Genomic DNA, 20,388 nt, shown 5'->3' on the forward strand with positions numbered 1-20,388 from the left:
AAGATCATCATTCGCCTGAAGAAGCCGAAGATGCCGAAGATTTTGCGAAACGCTGCATTGGTGAGTTGAATATTTCCAGTTTTTTATTCAATTCCTCTGTTGTATTACGTTAAAGTGAAAATCTGGTCTAAGACTGTCATGAAATACTATTTCTGTCCTAATCTGTATGAAAGATGCTCTGCAAAGGGAAGAATCACAAATGAAACAATAAAATAATTTCATTTTCTGTTCACAATTCATGATCTCAGATAATAAAAAAAAATACTCAAGAGCAATCAAAGACGCTATAAAACACAAGAATAAGCAGTTGATTATTGTGTGTAACTCGGGGGGGGTCTTAAAATGCTTTGGTCAATCTTGATTATTATAGAAGGAAAACATCAGGAATGAAGGAAATAGATCTAAGTGCAAATACTTCAAATGAAATTCTGATAATCATATTTCATATATTTTACGATAAATACCTCTCCGCTGTTTGCTGGTCGGCTTCATCAATTTGCGTCATGTTTCGCAGATACATGTACTAGGAATAAATACTAGAGCACTGTAATACACTGCTACTGCCATCCTACATTTCACAACACAAGATTGCATAATGACGGCTCTCTCCCTCTAGTACAAGCGGACCAATTGAATGCAGCATTTCAACTCATGGAGATCCATAGGTCACAACAGACAAGGACTACAGGGGCGACGACAACGACTTTCACCAAAGGCATACCTTAACCTGGTCACGAACTAACCAACATTTTTCAAAAGACACCTTAGAACCTACATAGTCTTCCTCAAAGGCACAAAGATATTCTTCTCCCACATACCAAAATGATTTCCCATGAATTTCACAGAATATCATATAAAGATCCATGGACAACAAAGACAACTCTCTTTCGGTAAAAAAAGGATAAAGTTTGGACATTATTACGTACATTAATTTTATGTGCCAGACAACATCCACAGGGATGCCTGTCAGTTTTCAAAACTCACTAGGACTGAAATGAAGCCAGAACAAACAGAGATCCTGTATGTGATGCACAATATCAAGCCTGAAAAGGCCTGATATGGGAAGGTGTGCCAGGGTTTGAAATCATGCAAAAGCCTCAGGACTAGCACCCTTGTATACAGTGTATCCCAAATAAAAATTGAAAGAGAGACTGTGTCTGGAAGCGAGACAAACTGGAAACGATCTGACTTTAGGCGGACTACTTGAGGTCAACAAGTCAGGATTCCTTTGTTACCCTACACCAACCATGTAGACTACCATTCAGAACAGTGGAGCCAGACAACACTCCTTGCCAAATTTTTTTTCCGGGGTATCCTTCTAAGCCAATGTTCCACCAGTTTCATGAATCACGGTGCAACATAAGCACTTGCCCGATTGCCCGGGGCAAGTAAAAGTTAGAGTCGGGCAAGTGTTTTCAAGTAAAGACAAAAACTACTTGCCCGAATTGGGCAAGCAAAATTCTCACAGTAGAATGACAAAAATTAGGGTCGATATGATATTGACCCTAATTTTGATCATGGCAGGAAAGATAAAGTCACTTTGGAAAAAGAGAGAAAATATCAATGGTTTATAAAACTGCAAAACTTAAAGAGATATAACTATTTTTTCAAGGATTTTGGGGGCAAGTGAAATAGATTTTGGGGTAAGTATATTTCCACTTTTTAAAAATTTACTTGCCCGACCAGGCAAATGCTTTTTAAAAGTTATGTAGCACCCTGATGAATCATGCAACACATGTCCCACCCATCCATCTATCAATATTTTATTCTTCGAAATGAAATCTGAGGTAGAAATACTCTGAAAATTAATCGTGGCCCAGCAGCCATTGTGCAGTGCCAGATCAATGTACAATAGCTCTAGCCTTTGAATTGTTGAACGCCAAACAGGGTAGCAGCATCAACCACTCTTTAACGGGGTTTTTTGTCTGATGCGGCCGGGGTTCGAACTCCCGCCCTCCCATTATCGTGAGATGGATGCTCTACCAACTGAGCCTTGAACCTTGAACCTTGAACCTTGAAGGAATAATCCCTTAAGCAGCTCTTCCAAGCTAAACTGGGATGGGATGTGCTGTGACAGAAGGTGATGGTGTAGACAATTTTGTTGGAATTCTATTTACAATAAAATTGGTGAAGTGCAAGTAAAAATAATGCTCCTAGTGCTTACAGCATTCTGGAACCTACAGGAGGCTTTAACCCTCTGATGACAGGAAGGGCAGCCCCCCTCGGAAGACAGCAACTGATGGGGCAGTAACTGCTTTAGCCGGTAGGCGGTTCCAGATACGAATGGTACGGGTATGATATGAAAATTTGTATGCATCAATCGTTGCTAGTGGTACAGCCAACACACCAGTTCTCTATTCTCTATATATATCTAGATTCATTCTCTCTTTCACCCTCTCTCTCCAGCTATCTTTTGCAAAACTTAAACTTAGAAGTCCACCAAAGATGTGACTAAACCGTCAGCACATTAATGTACCTCTTGCACCCGCAGTGTCGGAAAACAGCACATTCCTCTCTGATTCAGTCATCTTTAATAAGCAACATTTATATAGCGCATTATACATATGTTTTTAAGCGCTGCATTTATTTACCCAGGCTTTACCACGGCTACCCTGATCGGACGAATCAAGCATTCAAGGAATTCCTTCAGGGTACCCATTTACTACACCTGGGTGGAGAGCGGCACATGCAGATAAATGCCTTGCCAAAGGACATGAGTGCTGCAGTGGGATTTGAACCCCGGACCTTGTGGTTCAACATCGGAAGACTTATCCACTGAGCCACAACACAGGTCTGTACAGCTACAACACCAGAGATCAGCCACTATCTCCAGTATCAACTAGAGATGCCAAATACACTTAAATGGAACCCTGAAATTCATCTAGAATAAGAATTCTGTACACAAGAAAATGAGTTTCCTGGACCTGAATTCGGACTTGGACCTGCAACGTGGCATCCCTGACTTCTTCGAGTGCTTCTTCGAGTTGAAGTTGTTGGAAACACTCTACAAGTTTATTACCTGCTGATATCTTGTTCTTCTGCGGACACACCGATGCTTGATTGAGTTGTTTCCTGTAGACTGAGAGCAATGGCTCTTTGAAGATCTTCCTTCTCGTCTCTATCCTGGGTGAGATCAATCACATCAGATGACTTACCACCCTCTCCTGATAAAAAGGAAATCAATGAAAAGCATTAAAGGTATTGTTTAACTTTGTGAGCAGCCGATTTAAGAAATTCTCAAACCAAGATGAAACATGTGTACAAGTGCATGTATTAGAACTAATAAACCCTGAAAACAACAATTATTGAGAATGAAAAGCTAAAACTACAAGGCAAACCCTGATTTTGTAAATAGGCGTCTTACAGACACCTAAATAGTACACATAAGTGTATGGGATGAAATTAAGATGGTGTTTCCGGTCACTTTATATTTCAATTTTTGAAGCACTAAATAATTATTTTCGAACGCAATTTTTTCTGGGCTTCATTTTTGTAACATATCACAGACACAGGTGACAAGTGTGACCTTCTAGCTCAGATTTTTCAAAAGTCAAACCAATGTTAACCAATCACTTTAACCCCGGGTCCCATCTTACAAAGAGTTGCAATTGATCGGATCAACTACAACTATAGAAGGCCAGCAACTTCAACATCTAAAATGCATGTTTGTTCAAAATATTTTCTAGATATGCTGTATATTCATTATTTTCTTGAAAATTTAGTATGCTTCTCCTTGTTTACAAAGGGCAAGTGCAAATATCCTGTAGAAAAATTATGACACTGATGGATTTCCATACAACTGAGGTTGATCGGATCAATCGTAACTCTTTGTAAGACGGGGGCCTGATGAAGTTGAAGACATGAAATTAAAGAAATTTATTTTTTGCCAATAATCTATTACAGATTGTAAGAAGTATGGAATGAAAAATCTAAAAATTGATAATGACAGTAGATGCACACTTTAAGCCACGGAATACATAACCATTGATGGGGGCGTAGCCACAAAGTTTGTGATAGAGGAAGGGGGCACCATGATCCAATTATGAGATGACAATTTTTTTTCTCAATCTATTCAGTCTTCAAGTTAATACACAATAATAGTATATGGCCACTCTTTGTTATAATTTTCTTTAATTCATTTTTTCCTCTTTTTTTGTCATTACTTGAAAAGTCATAGTAGGCAGTCATGAAGCATCTTGGTGAATTTCTAATACAGTCTTGCATCACCCAATTTAGATATAAGGATTTCAGAAGCTTATTATCGTTGGACAAATCAGTGACGAGAAAATTTCTGAAACACTACCAAGTACCATGTGGCAAGAAGCAATAATGCAGTAAGTGCAAAATTAGTACCATGCTGAATTACAATGACCAATGGCCTCTCATTTCTTTGTCAAGGTCACAGTCTCGCATTGATTCCCATACCTTGGGGCCTGTTCCTAGGGCCATACACATTGGCAGGAGCATTGGCTGGCTGAGTCACCGGTGCTGCTGCTGTGGCTGCAGCAGTTGCAACAGCCACTGGCTGATGGGCAACTTGATGCCTGGGATTCCCCTGGTGACCTGGAGCTGCTGCTGTTGCCGTTCCTGCTGAGCCACCTGCAGCAGTGTTGTCATGGCCTTCAGTCAAGAAGGTGATGGCCTGGGTGATGTCCCCATCGCTGGCTTCATAGGCATGCCTCAGAGCCGCTGGGTCATGGACTCCTGTTATCTCTTTCAGTTGGTTGAGGGCAGTCTCTTGGTTCTGGAGAAAAAAAAATTGAGGAATATCACGCAATGATCATGAACCTGGTGTAAACCAAGACTGCACTAACGTCCACAAGCATTCAAGGCACTTCTCCTGCCCTACCAGACCCAAATTTTAACCCACAAGGAGAGCATTCCATGACAACTGCCTAATCATGGACTCCTGTGATCTTTTTCTAATTGGTTGAGGACACTCTGACAGTCTCTTAGTTCTAGAGAAAACAAAGAGGGTATACACACAAGGATTATCTGCTGAAATAATTGTATAAATATTTCTCGTGAGAATAGAGTAAATGATCAATCAATTAATGAACAGAAAATCCTTATGGGTACATATTTTTTCTTTTTCATTAGGCGAGAAGGAATTATCTTGGCTTTGTGTGGATGCGTGTTACGTACCACATGCATTGAGCGAAACTTTCTCCTTAGAGCAAGGCTCGAGTGCTCATCTCCTGCAGCACCTCCATTTTTATCAAGGAGGAGCTCACGAACAGTCATGTTGATTTCAAAATGATTTCAACGGGTCATAGGTCGTACATGTAGGTCACAGCAAGTCCTAACAGCAACTGATTCAATACTGTACATGTAGTTCAAGATCCTTCAAAAGGTCATATGTCATAGGTTACAGTATTAAGTGATCTAATAGTTAAATATCCAATGATTTCAACAGGTCATAGGTCGCAGGTCAAAGTGATCCAATACATGTAGTTCAATATCCGTTGAGTTCAACAGGTCATAGGTCGCAGGTCACAGCAAGTGATCAAATAGTTCAATATCCAAAGAGCTCAACAGGTCATAGGTCGCAGGTCACAGCAAGTGATCCAATAGTTCAATATCCAATGAGTTCAACAGGTCATAGGTCACAGGTCACAGCAAGTGATCCAATAGTTCAATATCCGATGAGTTCAACAGTTCATAGGTCACAGGTCACAGCAAGTGATCCAATAGTTCAATATCCAATGAGTTCAACAGGTCATAGGTCAAAGGTCACAGCAAGTGATCCAATAGTTCAATATCCAATGAGTTCAACAGTTTATAGGTCGCAGGTCACAGCAAGTGATCCAGTAAAATGTACATTCAAGAGCCTATCACTGTATGGCATACATGTAGATGATGATATATTCATGTCTTAAAACCTGAACAACTTTTCAAAAGATGCCAGTGGCAATAAAGAAAATGTTCACTTTGATGTTGAACATTGACAGCTGAATGTTTACTGTCCAATGTAGATGATGTGTAAATCCTTATTGCTATAGCACTAAAACTCTGGGGGTTCAAGAATGTTTGAAAATAAAAATATTGCAATTAAAATAAAACTGCTCTTCTACAAATGTCATCAGTAATGTTTATAATCTTGACATCTTAATACCACACAGGAAGTGAGCAACAAGTGCATGTACATACAGCTTCACAATAAATAATATACTGTAGACATCTGACTGGGAAGTTTTTTCATGAAACAAGCAATCATTGATTTTCACTGACGAATATGCTCTGAGCCAATCAGATGCAAGGATTTTAGTAGCTTATAACAAAGTTCAGTGAAATCATGGACTATATGTTTCATGAAATGCTCCCCCTGGTCTTCTGGGCTGTCTGCCTGAAGGATTTGAGAGAGTAGGTTTTCCAATGGAATGGCCGACATCCCGCTCGATGACTGGGAAATCTTGCCAAATACTTGATGCCAAATTCAGAGCAATCAAAAGAAAACTAACAGTTTCTCCTTGAAAGAAGCAAAATCCAAGTGAATCAGAAACTTACGTGTGCATGTATGTATGCTCATAAAGACTGAACATCCTACACTTGTATGTACTCAGTGAGGGGAAAATTGTCCCACTTCCATAATGTTGAAGTCAGTCTATGAAACTAAAAAAACATGTCACAGATAATCCTCCTTGATTTTTCTTCTCGAAGAAACAAGCAGCTTTAAACCATTGATGTTAACAGATGAACATTCCCGAAAAGCAAAGAGAAAAATCTTTAACTTTTCCAATTCGACTCCATCATGGAATAAAACTTTTCTGATTCCTTGAAGAGTGGCAAATAAATGAAGCCATCAAAGGACTACAACTTCTTTATAGAAACTAGTTCAAAATTGACTGTACATGTATGGCTTCTATTGGCTTGAAGTTAATCCCTTTCATTCTCCTGATGAACACAATGATAATCAACAAACTAAGGACAAAGAAGAAAGAACAAACGAGATGAGGTACTGTATATGTACACTGATAGCAGATTTCATGAAAAAAGGCATGCAATAAAAAATGGACTTGTACCAATGTACATGTAGCTTACGTCTATCACCAAGTATCAACAATCTGTGCACCGAACATTCAAACAGATAGTTTAGAAATAATAAGGAAGGCCAATACAGTGAGCCACTTTAGAAAACTCAGCAAGAAGCAGAAAAATAGTAAAAACCTTACCTTGAAGTACAATAGAAAATCAATCCACTGCATCAAATAAATCTATTTGTTCATGAAACTAAACAATTCCTTCAGAAATTGATCTTTATTGGAGTACAGAACGGCTGGAGGCAAGGTAACCATGTCTCTGTATTATAATGTAGAATACAGTTTGATTCATTAAGTACCCAACCTTAAGATTCAAGAAGCATTCTTAGAAAATGATTCATCAAAAGAAATAGACCATTAATTCCTTCAATAATCTCATAAATTAGGAATTTGAAATAACAATATACTGTAGACTCTACACACCCATAACAAAGACATATAGTTTTGTATTACTGGGAAGTAGCTGGGTAGGTGTTGACAGTCTGAATTATTACAGAACTGGAGATTTTAAAAGACTTTCCCCAAAAAAATTCCTCAAAAAACTTGGGCTAATACCCTCAGTACATGTACAAAACTTTTCATTCTTTACCAACTCAGAAAAAAAGACAGCAAAAGAGAGACTGAAGCTTCTACATGTAGGTGTTCATACAACATTGCATTTTACAAGAAAAGATCATCTTGGAGAGAGAAGCCATAGAAGATCCAAGCAAGCTATAAAAAAGTGTGCCATAAAACAATTGTTCAATGAGATGGAGCAGGTCCGCTATAGAATGATGCAGTCAAAAATTATGTTTTGCGATCATCTCAGATTAAAATATCCTGGTAAGCCTTGAAAAACAAAAACAAAAAAACCTTGGAATCATAATTATGATTCCTAGGTTGTTTCTATCTTCAAATAAAAGAAGTAGGCCAGGACTGGTCTAAATGATGAAGTCGTAATCCCATCTCGTAATCATCCCATATTAAAGCAATATAATTCTAGTTGCTCTCCATAAAAATAAAAAGAGGTCATGAATCCATATTAATCTCTTGCAATTACCAAAAACAATATCATCATGGATAACTTCCACAACAAAATACATATCATCAATCCACATATTCATCTCTTCAAAAAAAAACTTGCTCTGTGAAATAATAGACAATTCCATCTTCAAACTAAAAGAGTTGGAGCAGGACCAGCCTCAAATGATGCAGTCATTATTCCATCTTGCCATCATCCCATTCTACACCAATAACATCCTGGATAAAATTTTAACAAATTAAATAATCATGAATCCAAAATACATGAAGGCCTGTCTCTCCAATTGAAAAGGAACTTGATCTCTGGCACCAGTGCAAAGTTCTTTCTTAAAACCAAAGAGGCGGGGCAGGACCGGTCTTAAAGGATGCGGTCAGAAGTCATCTCCTCCCTCCCACGTGGAAACGCTTGCTATCATCCTGTTTGTATGTAGAAGGGGTTTAGATCCAATGAGTAATGGATGAAGAGCTGTATATGTATCTCATTGGGATGTGAGAGCAAGATTATACAGTGGTGGAGTCACAGGGATTGCAGTCCACGAGGAAAATGTGTCCTCCGTGAAATGGCAAGCACAGTGTATTCCAAATTGAAACAAACATTGAGAATATATCCTCACCTATATTTTAAAGTCTTTCATAGTGCTGCAGTTAATTATCCATAGCATGACATTGATCAACAAGTATATGCCTATTAATGCAGGATTCGTTTCCACTTTCCATTACGTTGAAGGAAGGATGCATTATTGCATGCATATTTGAATGATGAAAACTGTGAATGCCTTTTTTTATGGGTCAGTCATGTAATTTACCCACGTAAAAAAAAAGACTGAATTACCTAGGTACCGTTTCAATTCACTTCCAATCAGTCATACAGTGTACTTATACATGTAGGGGCAAGTCATGTCAATTAAAAATGTGAAACGTTAATTATTACCGGTATCAAAAGTCACAAAAATTGTTTGAGAAACTGGAGGACAGTATTTTAAGCGACATGTCACATCCCTCTCTGGAGCATTTGCTGCAGGAGAAGAGATGATAGCACAGAGATGTATGGAGTGAAATATTTCAGGAATCTCAATAGGCCAACACATGTACAGATCTCACAGGGCAAGGTGTAGTCTCAGGGTGCAGCCCCTCTGATCTTCTGATGCGAGCAAACAATTAGTCTACACACTGCGTTAGGATGGATTAAAAAAAGCTGGGTATATACTTGTAGATCTGTATTCACACTGACTCTCAAGTTCAAAGAAAATAGGAAAAGATATGTACTACAGAGAGAGAATGGGAGAAAATAACATGTATTGAAGTCAGGCATGAAAAAAGAATTGTATCTACATGTACATACATGTACATCTACCCTGTTATTAAAAAGACATACCATGAAAATAAGAAGAGGAATGCAAATGAAGGAAAAGATAATTTATAAGACAAGGAGAAAGATATACAGGGAACAAGAAACAAAGAAAGAAAGAACGTTTAAGGAGAGATTCATGATGACCAGATGAGTATTTAAATGGGAGAAGGCCCTGAACTATATTCAAAGTGCATTGTTTCAGGAAGGCTTTATAAACTAGGGTCTAGAATATCAGACTAGACATCACATCTGATGTTCTGAATGATCATGGCAGATCACTCTCAAAGAATGATATCTTTAAATAGATACTTTACACTGTAGATAAGACTAGCAATCTTTAATGTGACTCTGTAAGCGGTGCTGCATCATCCCGAGTTTGCCTAATTTCGAGATTTTAGCCCGATCAGCCCTCTTCGCGACTAATCTCGAGATTCAAGAAACCCCCGTCTCCACCATCGCAAGAAGAGCGATTCCTCCCGGGGGGGCCACTTCCATTCACAAGTGGATACCATGCGCGACCATGGGGTCTCGAAAAGCACCCTAATTACGTAATTTCCATATTCTGAAAATGCACCCCTTAACAAGTATTGGCGTGTGAAACCCTACCCTTAACAAGTATTGGAAACAAAACGATACTCTTGGAAAATATTCCTTGAAATGAACCCCTAAACAAGTACAGGAATGTGTTATTGTTGGTCCTTTCGGTCGTCGGCTTTACCCTTTTTTGGTACGACCCCCCCCCCCCCCTCTACACCTCGCGCAAATCGGACTCTAAACACGAAGTGTTGGGGCAAAAAGGACATCCTTTATAAAACATTTTAATTTTGTTTTATCGTCCCCGCAAATTCGACCCTAAACACGTAATTTTCTTAGCGAAATAAATACCCTTTTTTCATTATTTTTGTGTTTTTGACACCCTTATCACGTTACGTACGTAACGTGCCCTATCGTGAAAAAGACATCCTTTTTACGTGTTTTTTTGGTCGCGCATGGTATCCACTCGTCAATGTAAGTGGCCCCCCCGGGCGATTCCTACGAACTAGCCCGATAATTGGGTCTCCATTGCAAATAATCTTGAGATTGTACAGATCGGGATAACTTCCCGGATCAGAAAATAGCGCTCTAATTTGAAAACTCTGGATGGAGCAGACGGCCCTTGTGAGACAAAAAATATAGATCTCAGAGTTTTGTTGTACAACACATATTGGTGCTGAACCTGGACCATGATTTATGCACATTCTTGAGAATAATTTAGCTAGCAGATGACGAGAAACAATCGCAGAAAATGAAAATTTTCACTTTATATGTTTATCATTTTGCCTCCAACGAAGATTCTGCTACTAGTCCAGTCAATATAGGGTTTGACCTGCCACTAATTGCAACACAAGATATTACACTGCAATGCTTTCAAGGAAGGTCCCCTGAACAACATACTAAAAGTCCCAAAAAATCCAAGCTGTGGAAATTTATGAAATTTGCATATTATGCACATTAGCCATAAAAATTAAGAAAAATAAGGAAAATAGTCCAAAAATTACAAATTAAGTGTCCAAAACAATTATACTTGAGCGAAAATTCATGATAAATAACTTTAATCAATGTTTTTAATAAAAATGCAAACAAATCTACCTCATTTGCATAATATGCAAATAAGCATCCTTATATGGAAAAAAATGTCAAGATATTGTGATTTTTCTCTCATTGACTGCTTGAAAATTTCAATAATGTTGAAATTACTATGCTGCTATCACTAAGGACGTTGAATACATTTATATTAAGCTTTATGTCTGTAGTGTCATTTGCATATTATGCAAATAAGTATCCAACATGTAATAAATATTCAAGAAAACACACTGGTGATACATTCCTCAAAAATTGCAAGTAGATTATCTATTGAAATTGGAATATGGCAATGCCTTACAGGAAGATAACACCATATTAATAGTCATTAAACAGACAAGCATAGGAAAATCACAAAATTTGCATTTTATGCAAATTAGCCATAATAATTTACAAATGAGGAAAATAATCAAAAATTTGGAAATCAAGTGCGGAAAACAATATAAACTGAACGGAAGCTCATGGTAATCTTTACAAATTTGATAATTCTTCAAATAAAAAAATTGTAAGTAAATCTACATCATTTGCATATATAATTATGAGCATCCTTGTATGAAAAAACCCCCAGAAATTTTGATTTTTCTCACACAAACAGTTAAACCCCCATTCAACAGAGAGCAAGACCTCTGAAAGACTGCTGTAAGACCATAAAACTTGCTTGATCTTTCAAGGGTCTTTCAACGAACTTTCAAAGATCTCCGATGTCTTTTACGATTCCTGATGGATCTTTTAATGGTCTTCATGTTCAGCGTGAGTCCCAAAACTTTTTGAAATGGTTCAAAACAGTCTTTTAGTGGTCTTACAGGAAAATTGTTTTTTGATGATTTTTCAGTGGTCTTTCAATGAACTTTCTATGATCTTTCGGCAGTCTCTCAAGATTTTTCGGAGATTACTGTAAGACTCATGAGAGATCATTGAAAGATCATCAAATGATTGATAGACCAGGCAAAGTCTATGGAAAGAATTTTGAAAGATCACTTGTTGCATAAACATCTTTGAAAGATCATTGAAAGATCTCTATAGGATAGGTGTCTTTCAGAGTTCTTTGCGTTTCTTGCTAGTATAGTCCACGCTTGTCAAGTGATCAGCACAAGATGTCACACCCAGTACAAATAAAAGCTCGTTAGCTTCGAATATTTGGTCCTTGTAGCACACCACTTGTCTTGGTGGTGAATATGAGTACTTGCTTAAATCACGAGATCTCTGGGCATGGTTTATAAGAGTACCAATAAGCATTTGCTAAGGCATTTGCCCATACGAGCGACATGAAAGCCATTCATAAAGTCATTATAAAGGCTTAATGTGTATATAGACATCTTTCCCAGATACAGGAATCATGATTAGACGTTCTTGCTGAATCCAGTTGCTGCTTCAGGATGAAGCATCCATTTTCTGTTCTTTCCTCTTTGATGAATCTCCTAAGGATGGCAACTATCTCCAAATATTGTAGCTATAGTTTCTAAGCAAATCATATGCAAATAATATCAATTTCCTGATACCTATGGCAAATGGAAATTCCTCAGTGAGACAATGAACCTAGTAGACGTTAACAGATGAAGGACTAAGCGAGATTATTGCCTTTCCAACAAGAGGACACAACATAAAGGAACACCTTTAACATCACCATCAAATACCATCCAACATTGATTAAACAGTGTGTACCCATTCCAGGATTTGTTTGCCACTTTGTGTTACTCATTGGTATACTGTGAGGGTATTCAGAGGAATAAACCTTTCAGAAAATTATGGTACGACTAAGGATGTTAGTCTGGAGGAACGCTGACATTCATAGTGTTATGCAGATGTACTTTGGATAATCATACAACTCCCTGTACTGAAATCCGACAAGTCGAGCATAGGAGATTGAATGTCAATCAACAGTACTTTGACAAGAAACAAACCATTACCCATGTCTTCCTCCGACACAAGATGCCTCAATATTATTAGACACTTGACATAAGTTGTGTTGGAAGAAAAGTTCTATAGGAAGGCTTGCGCATGTTGAGCTCCTAAAGCATCAGTTAGCTGAAGCTCAGATTTGCTACACTAGGACCATAGAATGGTTTGTAGACAAGCCTATAATATACAATTTGTTGACCGGATTGGCAATGATCCAGGCTGTAACAACTAGCATGTTGGAAGCCCTTAATATCATGCGCTATGACTACATTGGAAGACAACTGATTTTTAGTCTTAGTATTTACCACTGATCATGGTGATGATGACGCTGCTCTGCAAGTTATGGAACCCTGTTTTGACCCAGACATGGCCAGAAAACATATTTTTTAGTCAAGCGGGTGTAGCCAAACTACTGAAGAAATTGTTAAAGAAAACAACCTGCATGAAGCTACTAGGCCAGATGGAATCTCTGCTACACTTCTTAATGAGACTACTCGTCAGATCTCACCTGCCATAAGTTTGCTTTTCTTGGCCTTCCTTCCGTCGTTCCCATCCATATAAGAAAGGGATGTCAGTTCTAACAAACTACTCACCAATTTGAAATACTGTACTTTGTTCTTGCCAATCCCATCATCTTGTCAGAGTAACATGACTTAAGAACGTGAAGAACACATTTCCAGTATTTTACCTTAAATACAAATTATATTAGGATAAATATACATGCTTAGTGATAGCAGCATATTGATTTTAACATCAGTCAATGTGAGAAAATCAAAATTTCTTGACATTTTCCATATATGGATAATTATTTGCATAATATGCAAATGAGCCAGATTGGCTAGCTTTTTAAAATAAAAACATTGTACTTATTTATTCATCATGAAATTTTGTTCAAATTACTTGCTTTTGACATTTAATTCATAATCTTTGGGTTATTTTCCTTATTTTCTATTTTTAATGGCTAATTTGCATAATATGCAAATTAATTTTCAGGCATTGTGATGAATTCTCATGCTTAGTGATAGTACCAAAAATGTCTACATAAATGAAATGTTTTCAAGCAGTCTATATGAGAATAATCACAATATCTTGACATTTTTTCCATATAAGGATGCTTATTTGCATATTATGCAAATTAGGTAGATTCGCTGGCGCTTTTGAATAAAAACATTGAATACAGTTATTTATCATTACTTTTCGCTCAAATTAAATTGTTTTGAACACTTAATTTGTAATTTTTGGACTGTTTTCCTTATTTTTCTAACTTTTTATGGCTAATTTGCATAATATGCAAATTTCATAAATTTCCACTGCTTGGATTTTTTGGGACTTTTAGTATGTTGTTAAGGGGACCTTCCTGGAAAGCATTGCAGTGGAAAATCAAGTGTTGCAATTAGTGGCGGGTCACCCCCCTATTCTGGCTAGATTGACTGGACTACACAAGGATCGAAAGCTTAGGCCCCTTTTGACTCTCCAAAATGAAAATTGAGAGATTCTTCTAACTTGTTGGTTTGATTCCTTACCAGTCCCCTTCATTGCAAAAACTAATAATTTGAGTTTCCATGAATGTGCAATAGGCAATTTTATTTATTATGTGAAGCGTTGTGGCCCAGTGGATTAATCTTATGACTTTGGAAGAGGGTCATGGGTTCGAATCCCAGCCATGGCGTAATTTCCTTCAGCAAGAAATATATCCACATTGTGCTGCACTCAACCCAGGTGAGGTGAATGGGTACCCAGCAGGATTTGAATGTATGAGCGCTGAAAGGCAGCTCGAGCTAAAACCGGGGTAATAATAATAACGCGCCGCGGAATATAATATTTATAGATGGCGCTATATAAATGTCTATCATTACTAAATTATTATCATCATCAATTACAATAATCAGCATTAAAGCTGCATGTAGTAACACATGGAATCAATATCAAGGATAACCCTTGGAATAACTACATGTACATGTACATCATCAACAATGGGCCAGGTACAGGGGAACCAAACCAGTGTTGGGAGGGGACCTTAAAGATAAATGCCAGATGTGATGACGATTTCAAAATGAGTTCGTACAGAATCCAATGAAATGACCACCAAAGTGTCTTTTTGTGTAAATAAGAAATATGTGCCAAAGGATTCTGGAAGAAATTGTGTAATTGCTGAGAAATTAGCAAATAAGCACGAGATTTGGGTCAAGCGTCGTGCAGATATTCAAAGCAATAATAATACACTGGCCCACGTGGGCTTATCTATGTTGGTGATCTTCAGTGTGAACATTTTTCAGCGTAGATTTCAAGATTTCTCAAAGGTCAGTTTATGTAACTGTACCAGATCTAGATCCTCAATGATATTGTGACAATTAAGCCTGGTTTTACTGACTTTCTCGTGAAATCAATATTTACTGCAACCACTTTCATTTATCTTTAAACAAGCTGAGAAGAACACAGATTTCCCCTTAACATTTAACATAAGGTATGATAATAATGATTCAATTCGATTCATTCATTTCACTCAATAAAAATAACATACATACACAGAGTCATGGAGAAATTCAGTTTTAGCAAAAAGGAATGACCATAAAAGATAATTACAATTTAAAGTAATGTAAAATACACAGGATTTGAGCGTGGACTGGTATTAAAGATAACAATAACAATAAAAATAATTTTATAAATGATAATAACAATAATAATAAAAATAATAAATGATAAATAATAGTATGACAATACAAACAACAATAGACAATGAAATAAAGTTATAAAAAAACAGGATTTGAGAGTGGATTAGTATTAAAATAACAATAACAATTTAATAATGATAATACTAATAACATTATTAATAAACAATAATAATAACTTCAGTCAGAAATTCATCAACATTTTGCTGCACTCAACCCAGGTGAAGTGAATGGCTACCCTGCATAATGAACCCATAGTGCTGGAAACATCATAATTAGCAGCAAACACAGCTCCTCTTGTGAAGAGCATTTCTCAATCTACAGGGGCCCCAGAAAGGGGGGGGTGAGCTTCAGCCCCCCCCCCTTCTTTTCAAAAACTGTGTACAAAAGCGTAAAAATTACCGTCTGATTGTAATTTTTTGCATGGTCAGCCCCCCTCCCCAACTTAAACAGTTCCGCAGCCCCTGATCCATTTAGACAGTTTTCTCACTAATACATGTATTCAAATTCACAGCTTCCAAGGGTAATGTTTGGAAACTTTGGAAGCCAGAAATAGAATAAGGAAAAGATAATTTTTTCATAGAAAATGTACTTGAAGGAATAAAAAATTAATGTTTATTTGAATAACTATATCCCCATGAATTTCCAATTGGCAATTTGGAGTTTACATGTAGATTTTGGCAAGTGGAAGCCCCTTCCTCTTTTTATTTATGACATACTGTACATGTACAACATACTGTTGTACGTATGTCGTAATGAAAAAATTAATACATTTTTTTTTAGCATGAGTTTTGGAAAAAAATCAAATACATACACTACTCAACTGAAGCAAGTTGAGCGTTGTTAAATACCCTACATCACATTCACAATGACATATTTGTGGCCAATTTGAAGTCATCAAAATGGATATAAAATAGGAAGTCTACAAGCTTTTTTAAAATTCATAACTACCTCATAGTCTGTTGAATTTTGTTCATACATATTTTCCTGCTTCTTTGCATTTTCTTCTTATTTCATCTTTATATTTTAATGGTCACATGAAGTCATGATTTTATCCAGAAAATTTAATTCTGAGAGCACTGAATGGTCTCTTTAAAAAGTGACTGAAAAATAATCATAATGTTGTGAGTCTGGGCTTTGGAATCACAAAATTATATTTCAAATCAATTTTACTCAGTATCTAATGAGAATTATCATGAAAGTGTTCAAATCAGCCCCATATACATGTAATTATTCACTGCAATTTTTTTTCTTTCTTGTATACATGTACATTTTCATACCAATATGAAATTCAATATTAAACTAATACATAAAATGGGATTCTTTATATGTCAACGAACAAGTCCATCCCAACAAAAAGTTGATTTGAATAAAAAGAGAAAAATCCAACAGGCATAAAACTGAAAATTTTATCAAAATTGGATGCAAAATAAGAAAGTTATGACATTTTTTAACTTTGATTAATTTCACAAAACAGTTATATGCACGTTCCGGTCGGTATGCAAATGAGGGAACTGATGACATCACTCACTACTTCTTTTGTATTTTATTACATGAAATATAAAATATTATAATTTTATCCTCATCGTCATGTGAAACAAAGTTATATTTCTCCCTGAACATGTGGAATTACCATTGTGTAATATTTTATGGTTCAGTCCAAATGGTCCTTATTGTCAAATCTGAAAAAAATGAAATATTGTATAATTCAAATGATAAAAAGACAAAAGAAATAGAGTGAGGGACATCATGGATTCTCTCATTTGCATGTGACCAAATTGTTTTGTGAAAAATAAGCGAAACTTTAAATGTCATAACTTTCTTGAATTTTCCATCCGATTTTGATAAAATTTTCAGCATTATGTTTGTTTGATTTTTCTCTATTGATAATCAACATTTTTCCCAGGTGGATTTGACCTTTAAATTGAAGCAAACACCTGCATGCATTATAAAACATAATTTGATTCATTCAATTCAGTTCAATAGCCACATGCAAATATGTTTAATAAAAAAAGGACATTTGTGAAAACAATTGACAATTACAATGAATTGCCACAATATTAAATCTGACAGCAAATTACAATTCAAGGAAGAAATAAAAGACAACTTTTCTCCTCCTTCTCCTCTTCTTCCCCTTCTTTATTTTTCTTATCATCTCCTTCATCATCCTTGACCTTAATTCTTATTCAATTCCTTTTTTTTCTCCCTCAATCCCTCCCTAGTCTCACCCGCCCCCCCCCCATCCCTTTGTCTTCCTCTTAGTTCCTTCTCTACTTCTTTTCCTACATATTCAATACCCGGGTGTAGAGACTGGTAGGCATAGTGTACTTTTTCTTCTTCTTACATGTACTTCCACTTTATAGTGGCAACCAGTCAGAGTGTCTAATTTTGCCAAAAGGCAATTCTATAAATTGATCAACCTTTTTGTACGTCCGACCCCCATTTTTCTCAAATACTTCACTTCATAAACTGACCAAGTCATGAATGATCTTTTGAGAACATTACAGATCGTTAAAGAATTTTCAAAAAATCAGAGACAGAAAATTTCATGAAGGTCCCACTTATAGGGGGTTGGATGTACATATTTTATGGAATTGCCCCAAAGATTTTATTTTTAATATCTTTAGTTTCTTTCATATTTTTTTTCTTCATTTCTCCCTTATTTTTCTTTCTTCTTATTTTTGGGTTCCATTCCATCTCTAGCCTTTTGACAAGGTCTTGTGACTATACATTCCTCATCAGTTAGTGGCCGAGACGAGACTAGCAGTCGACGAAGAGTTGGCAAGACCTTGTAAATGGGATCATGGAAGAATCAGTTGCTAGGCTAAGAATCCAGCATCCACTGATAGCTATGAATCATTCATGAGCATGCTCATGCATCTATCCGTACCATGTATGCAGATGACGTCATGTGACCAAGTATGTTCGCAATTCGCGTATGTGGTAGGGGGTCAGAAGGGGATTGAGATACATATGCTCCCTGATTGGATGCTACAATGTTCCTCTCGGTCTCAGGTTGAGGTACATGTAGTGTCGGAAACAATGATTAGGTTCCGTAAGGCCATGTGACTAGCTCCCAATCCTCGCATTCATCTGACCTTTAATAGTCACCTTTTTTCAGTCAGTAGGCGCATAGGCCCACTTGTTCACTGCTACAATTCTGCCTGTGGAGAAACTACAGGTAGGACTATGGCATGCCAATGCTGTATTGAGCACATACACACTTTAAAAAATCATTAATAAAATATCACTTTTGTGACCAAAATTACTTATTTCCATACAGTTGCAATTTATTTTTCATTAGTAACTTGGGAAAAATTATTGTATTCACAGAGCGCTCAAAAACTTGAATTTTGGGCATATTTTTGTGTACGCCCTCTATTGGTGGAAAGTAATATGGCAAGAAAATTTTCATTTTTTGATCTCTATTTTTAATTAAGAAAAAAATGAAATAAAGAATCAAATTTACTTAAGAGCCAAGTTGTATGATGAAAAGGTGTAATGGAACTGTCAGTGTAAAAAAAATCAAGCATTTGTCCTAAAGAAAAAGAGAAAATAAGCCAAACATTGCCACCCTTATTTTGCCACACATGGAGATATAACTGAGAACAAGGTTATATCATAACCTTGTTCATTGAATGAGTGGTAAAGGCCACGTGACTAGCTCCCAATCCTCGCATTCATCTGACCTTTAATAGTCACTTTTTTTCAGTCAGTAGGCGCATAGGCCCACTTGTTCACTGCTACAATTCTGCCTGTGGAGAAACTACAGGTAGGACTATGGCATGCCAATGCTGTATTGAGCACATACACACTTTAAAAAATCATTAATAAAATATCACTTTTGTGACCAAAATTACTTATTTCCATACAGTTGCAATTTATTTTTCATTAGTAACTTGGGAAAAATTATTGTATTCACAGAGCGCTCAAAAACTTGAATTTTGGGCATATTTTTGTGTACGCCCTCTATTGGTGGAAAGTAATATGGCAAGAAAATTTTCATTTTTTGATCTCTATTTTTAACTAAGAAAAAAATGAAATAAAGAATAAAATTTACTTAAGAGCCAAGTTGTATGATGAAAAGGTGTAATGGAAACTGTCAGTGTAAAAAAAATCAAGCATTTGTCCTAAAGAAAAAGAGAAAATAAGCCAAACATTGCCACCCTTATTTTGCCACACATGGAGATATAACTGAGAACAAGGTTATATCATAACCTTGTTCATTGAATGAGTGGTAAAGGCCACGTGACTAGCTCCCAATCCTCGCATTCATCTGACCTTTAATAGTCACTTTTTTTCAGTCAGTAGGCGCATAGGCCCACTTGTTCACTGCTACAATTCTGCCTGTGGAGAAACTACAGGTAGGACTATGCCTGGCATGCCAATGCTGTATTGAGCACATACTTTAAAAAATCATTAAAATATCACTTTTGTGACCAAAATTACTTATTTCCATACAGTTGCAATTTATTTTTCATTAGTAACTTGGGAAAAATTATTGTATTCACAGAGCACTCAAAAACTTGAATTTTGGGCATATTTTTGTGTACGCCCTCTATTGGTGGAAAGTAATATGTCAAGAAAATTTTCATTTTTTGATCTCTATTTTTAACAAAGAAAAAAATAAAATAAAGAATCAAATTTACTTAAGAGCCAAGTTGTATGATGAAAAGGTGCAATGGAACTGTCAGTGTAAAAAATCAAGCATTTGTCCTAAAGAAAAAGAGAAAATAAGCCAAACATTGCCACCCTTATTTTGACACACATGGAGATATAAGTGAGAACA

General features: G+C 36.5%; 1 protein-coding gene across 3 annotated transcripts in view; it reads right to left on the reverse strand.

Annotated features, from left to right (window-relative positions):
* Positions 1 to 20,388, reverse strand: part of LOC121419808 (ubiquitin carboxyl-terminal hydrolase 25-like) — a 53,178-nt gene that overhangs the window by 28,519 nt on the left and 4,271 nt on the right. The window contains exons 1-3 of one of the 3 annotated variants that reach the window (XM_041614270.1): positions 5,146 to 6,277; positions 4,426 to 4,744; positions 3,020 to 3,164 (exon numbers count right to left, since the gene is read on the reverse strand). In XM_041614270.1, coding sequence (XP_041470204.1) covers positions 3,020 to 3,164; positions 4,426 to 4,744; positions 5,146 to 5,244 — 563 coding nt within the window. In that variant the 5' untranslated portion in view covers positions 5,245 to 6,277. Of the gene's footprint in view, positions 1 to 3,019; positions 3,165 to 4,425; positions 4,745 to 5,145; positions 6,278 to 20,388 lie in introns of those variants that run through there. The other 2 variants (XM_041614268.1, XM_041614271.1) reach the window with 2 other exon arrangements.

This window comes from Lytechinus variegatus, chromosome 8, assembly GCF_018143015.1.
Source record: "Lytechinus variegatus isolate NC3 chromosome 8, Lvar_3.0, whole genome shotgun sequence".
NCBI classification, from domain to species: Eukaryota; Metazoa; Echinodermata; class Echinoidea; order Temnopleuroida; family Toxopneustidae; genus Lytechinus; species Lytechinus variegatus.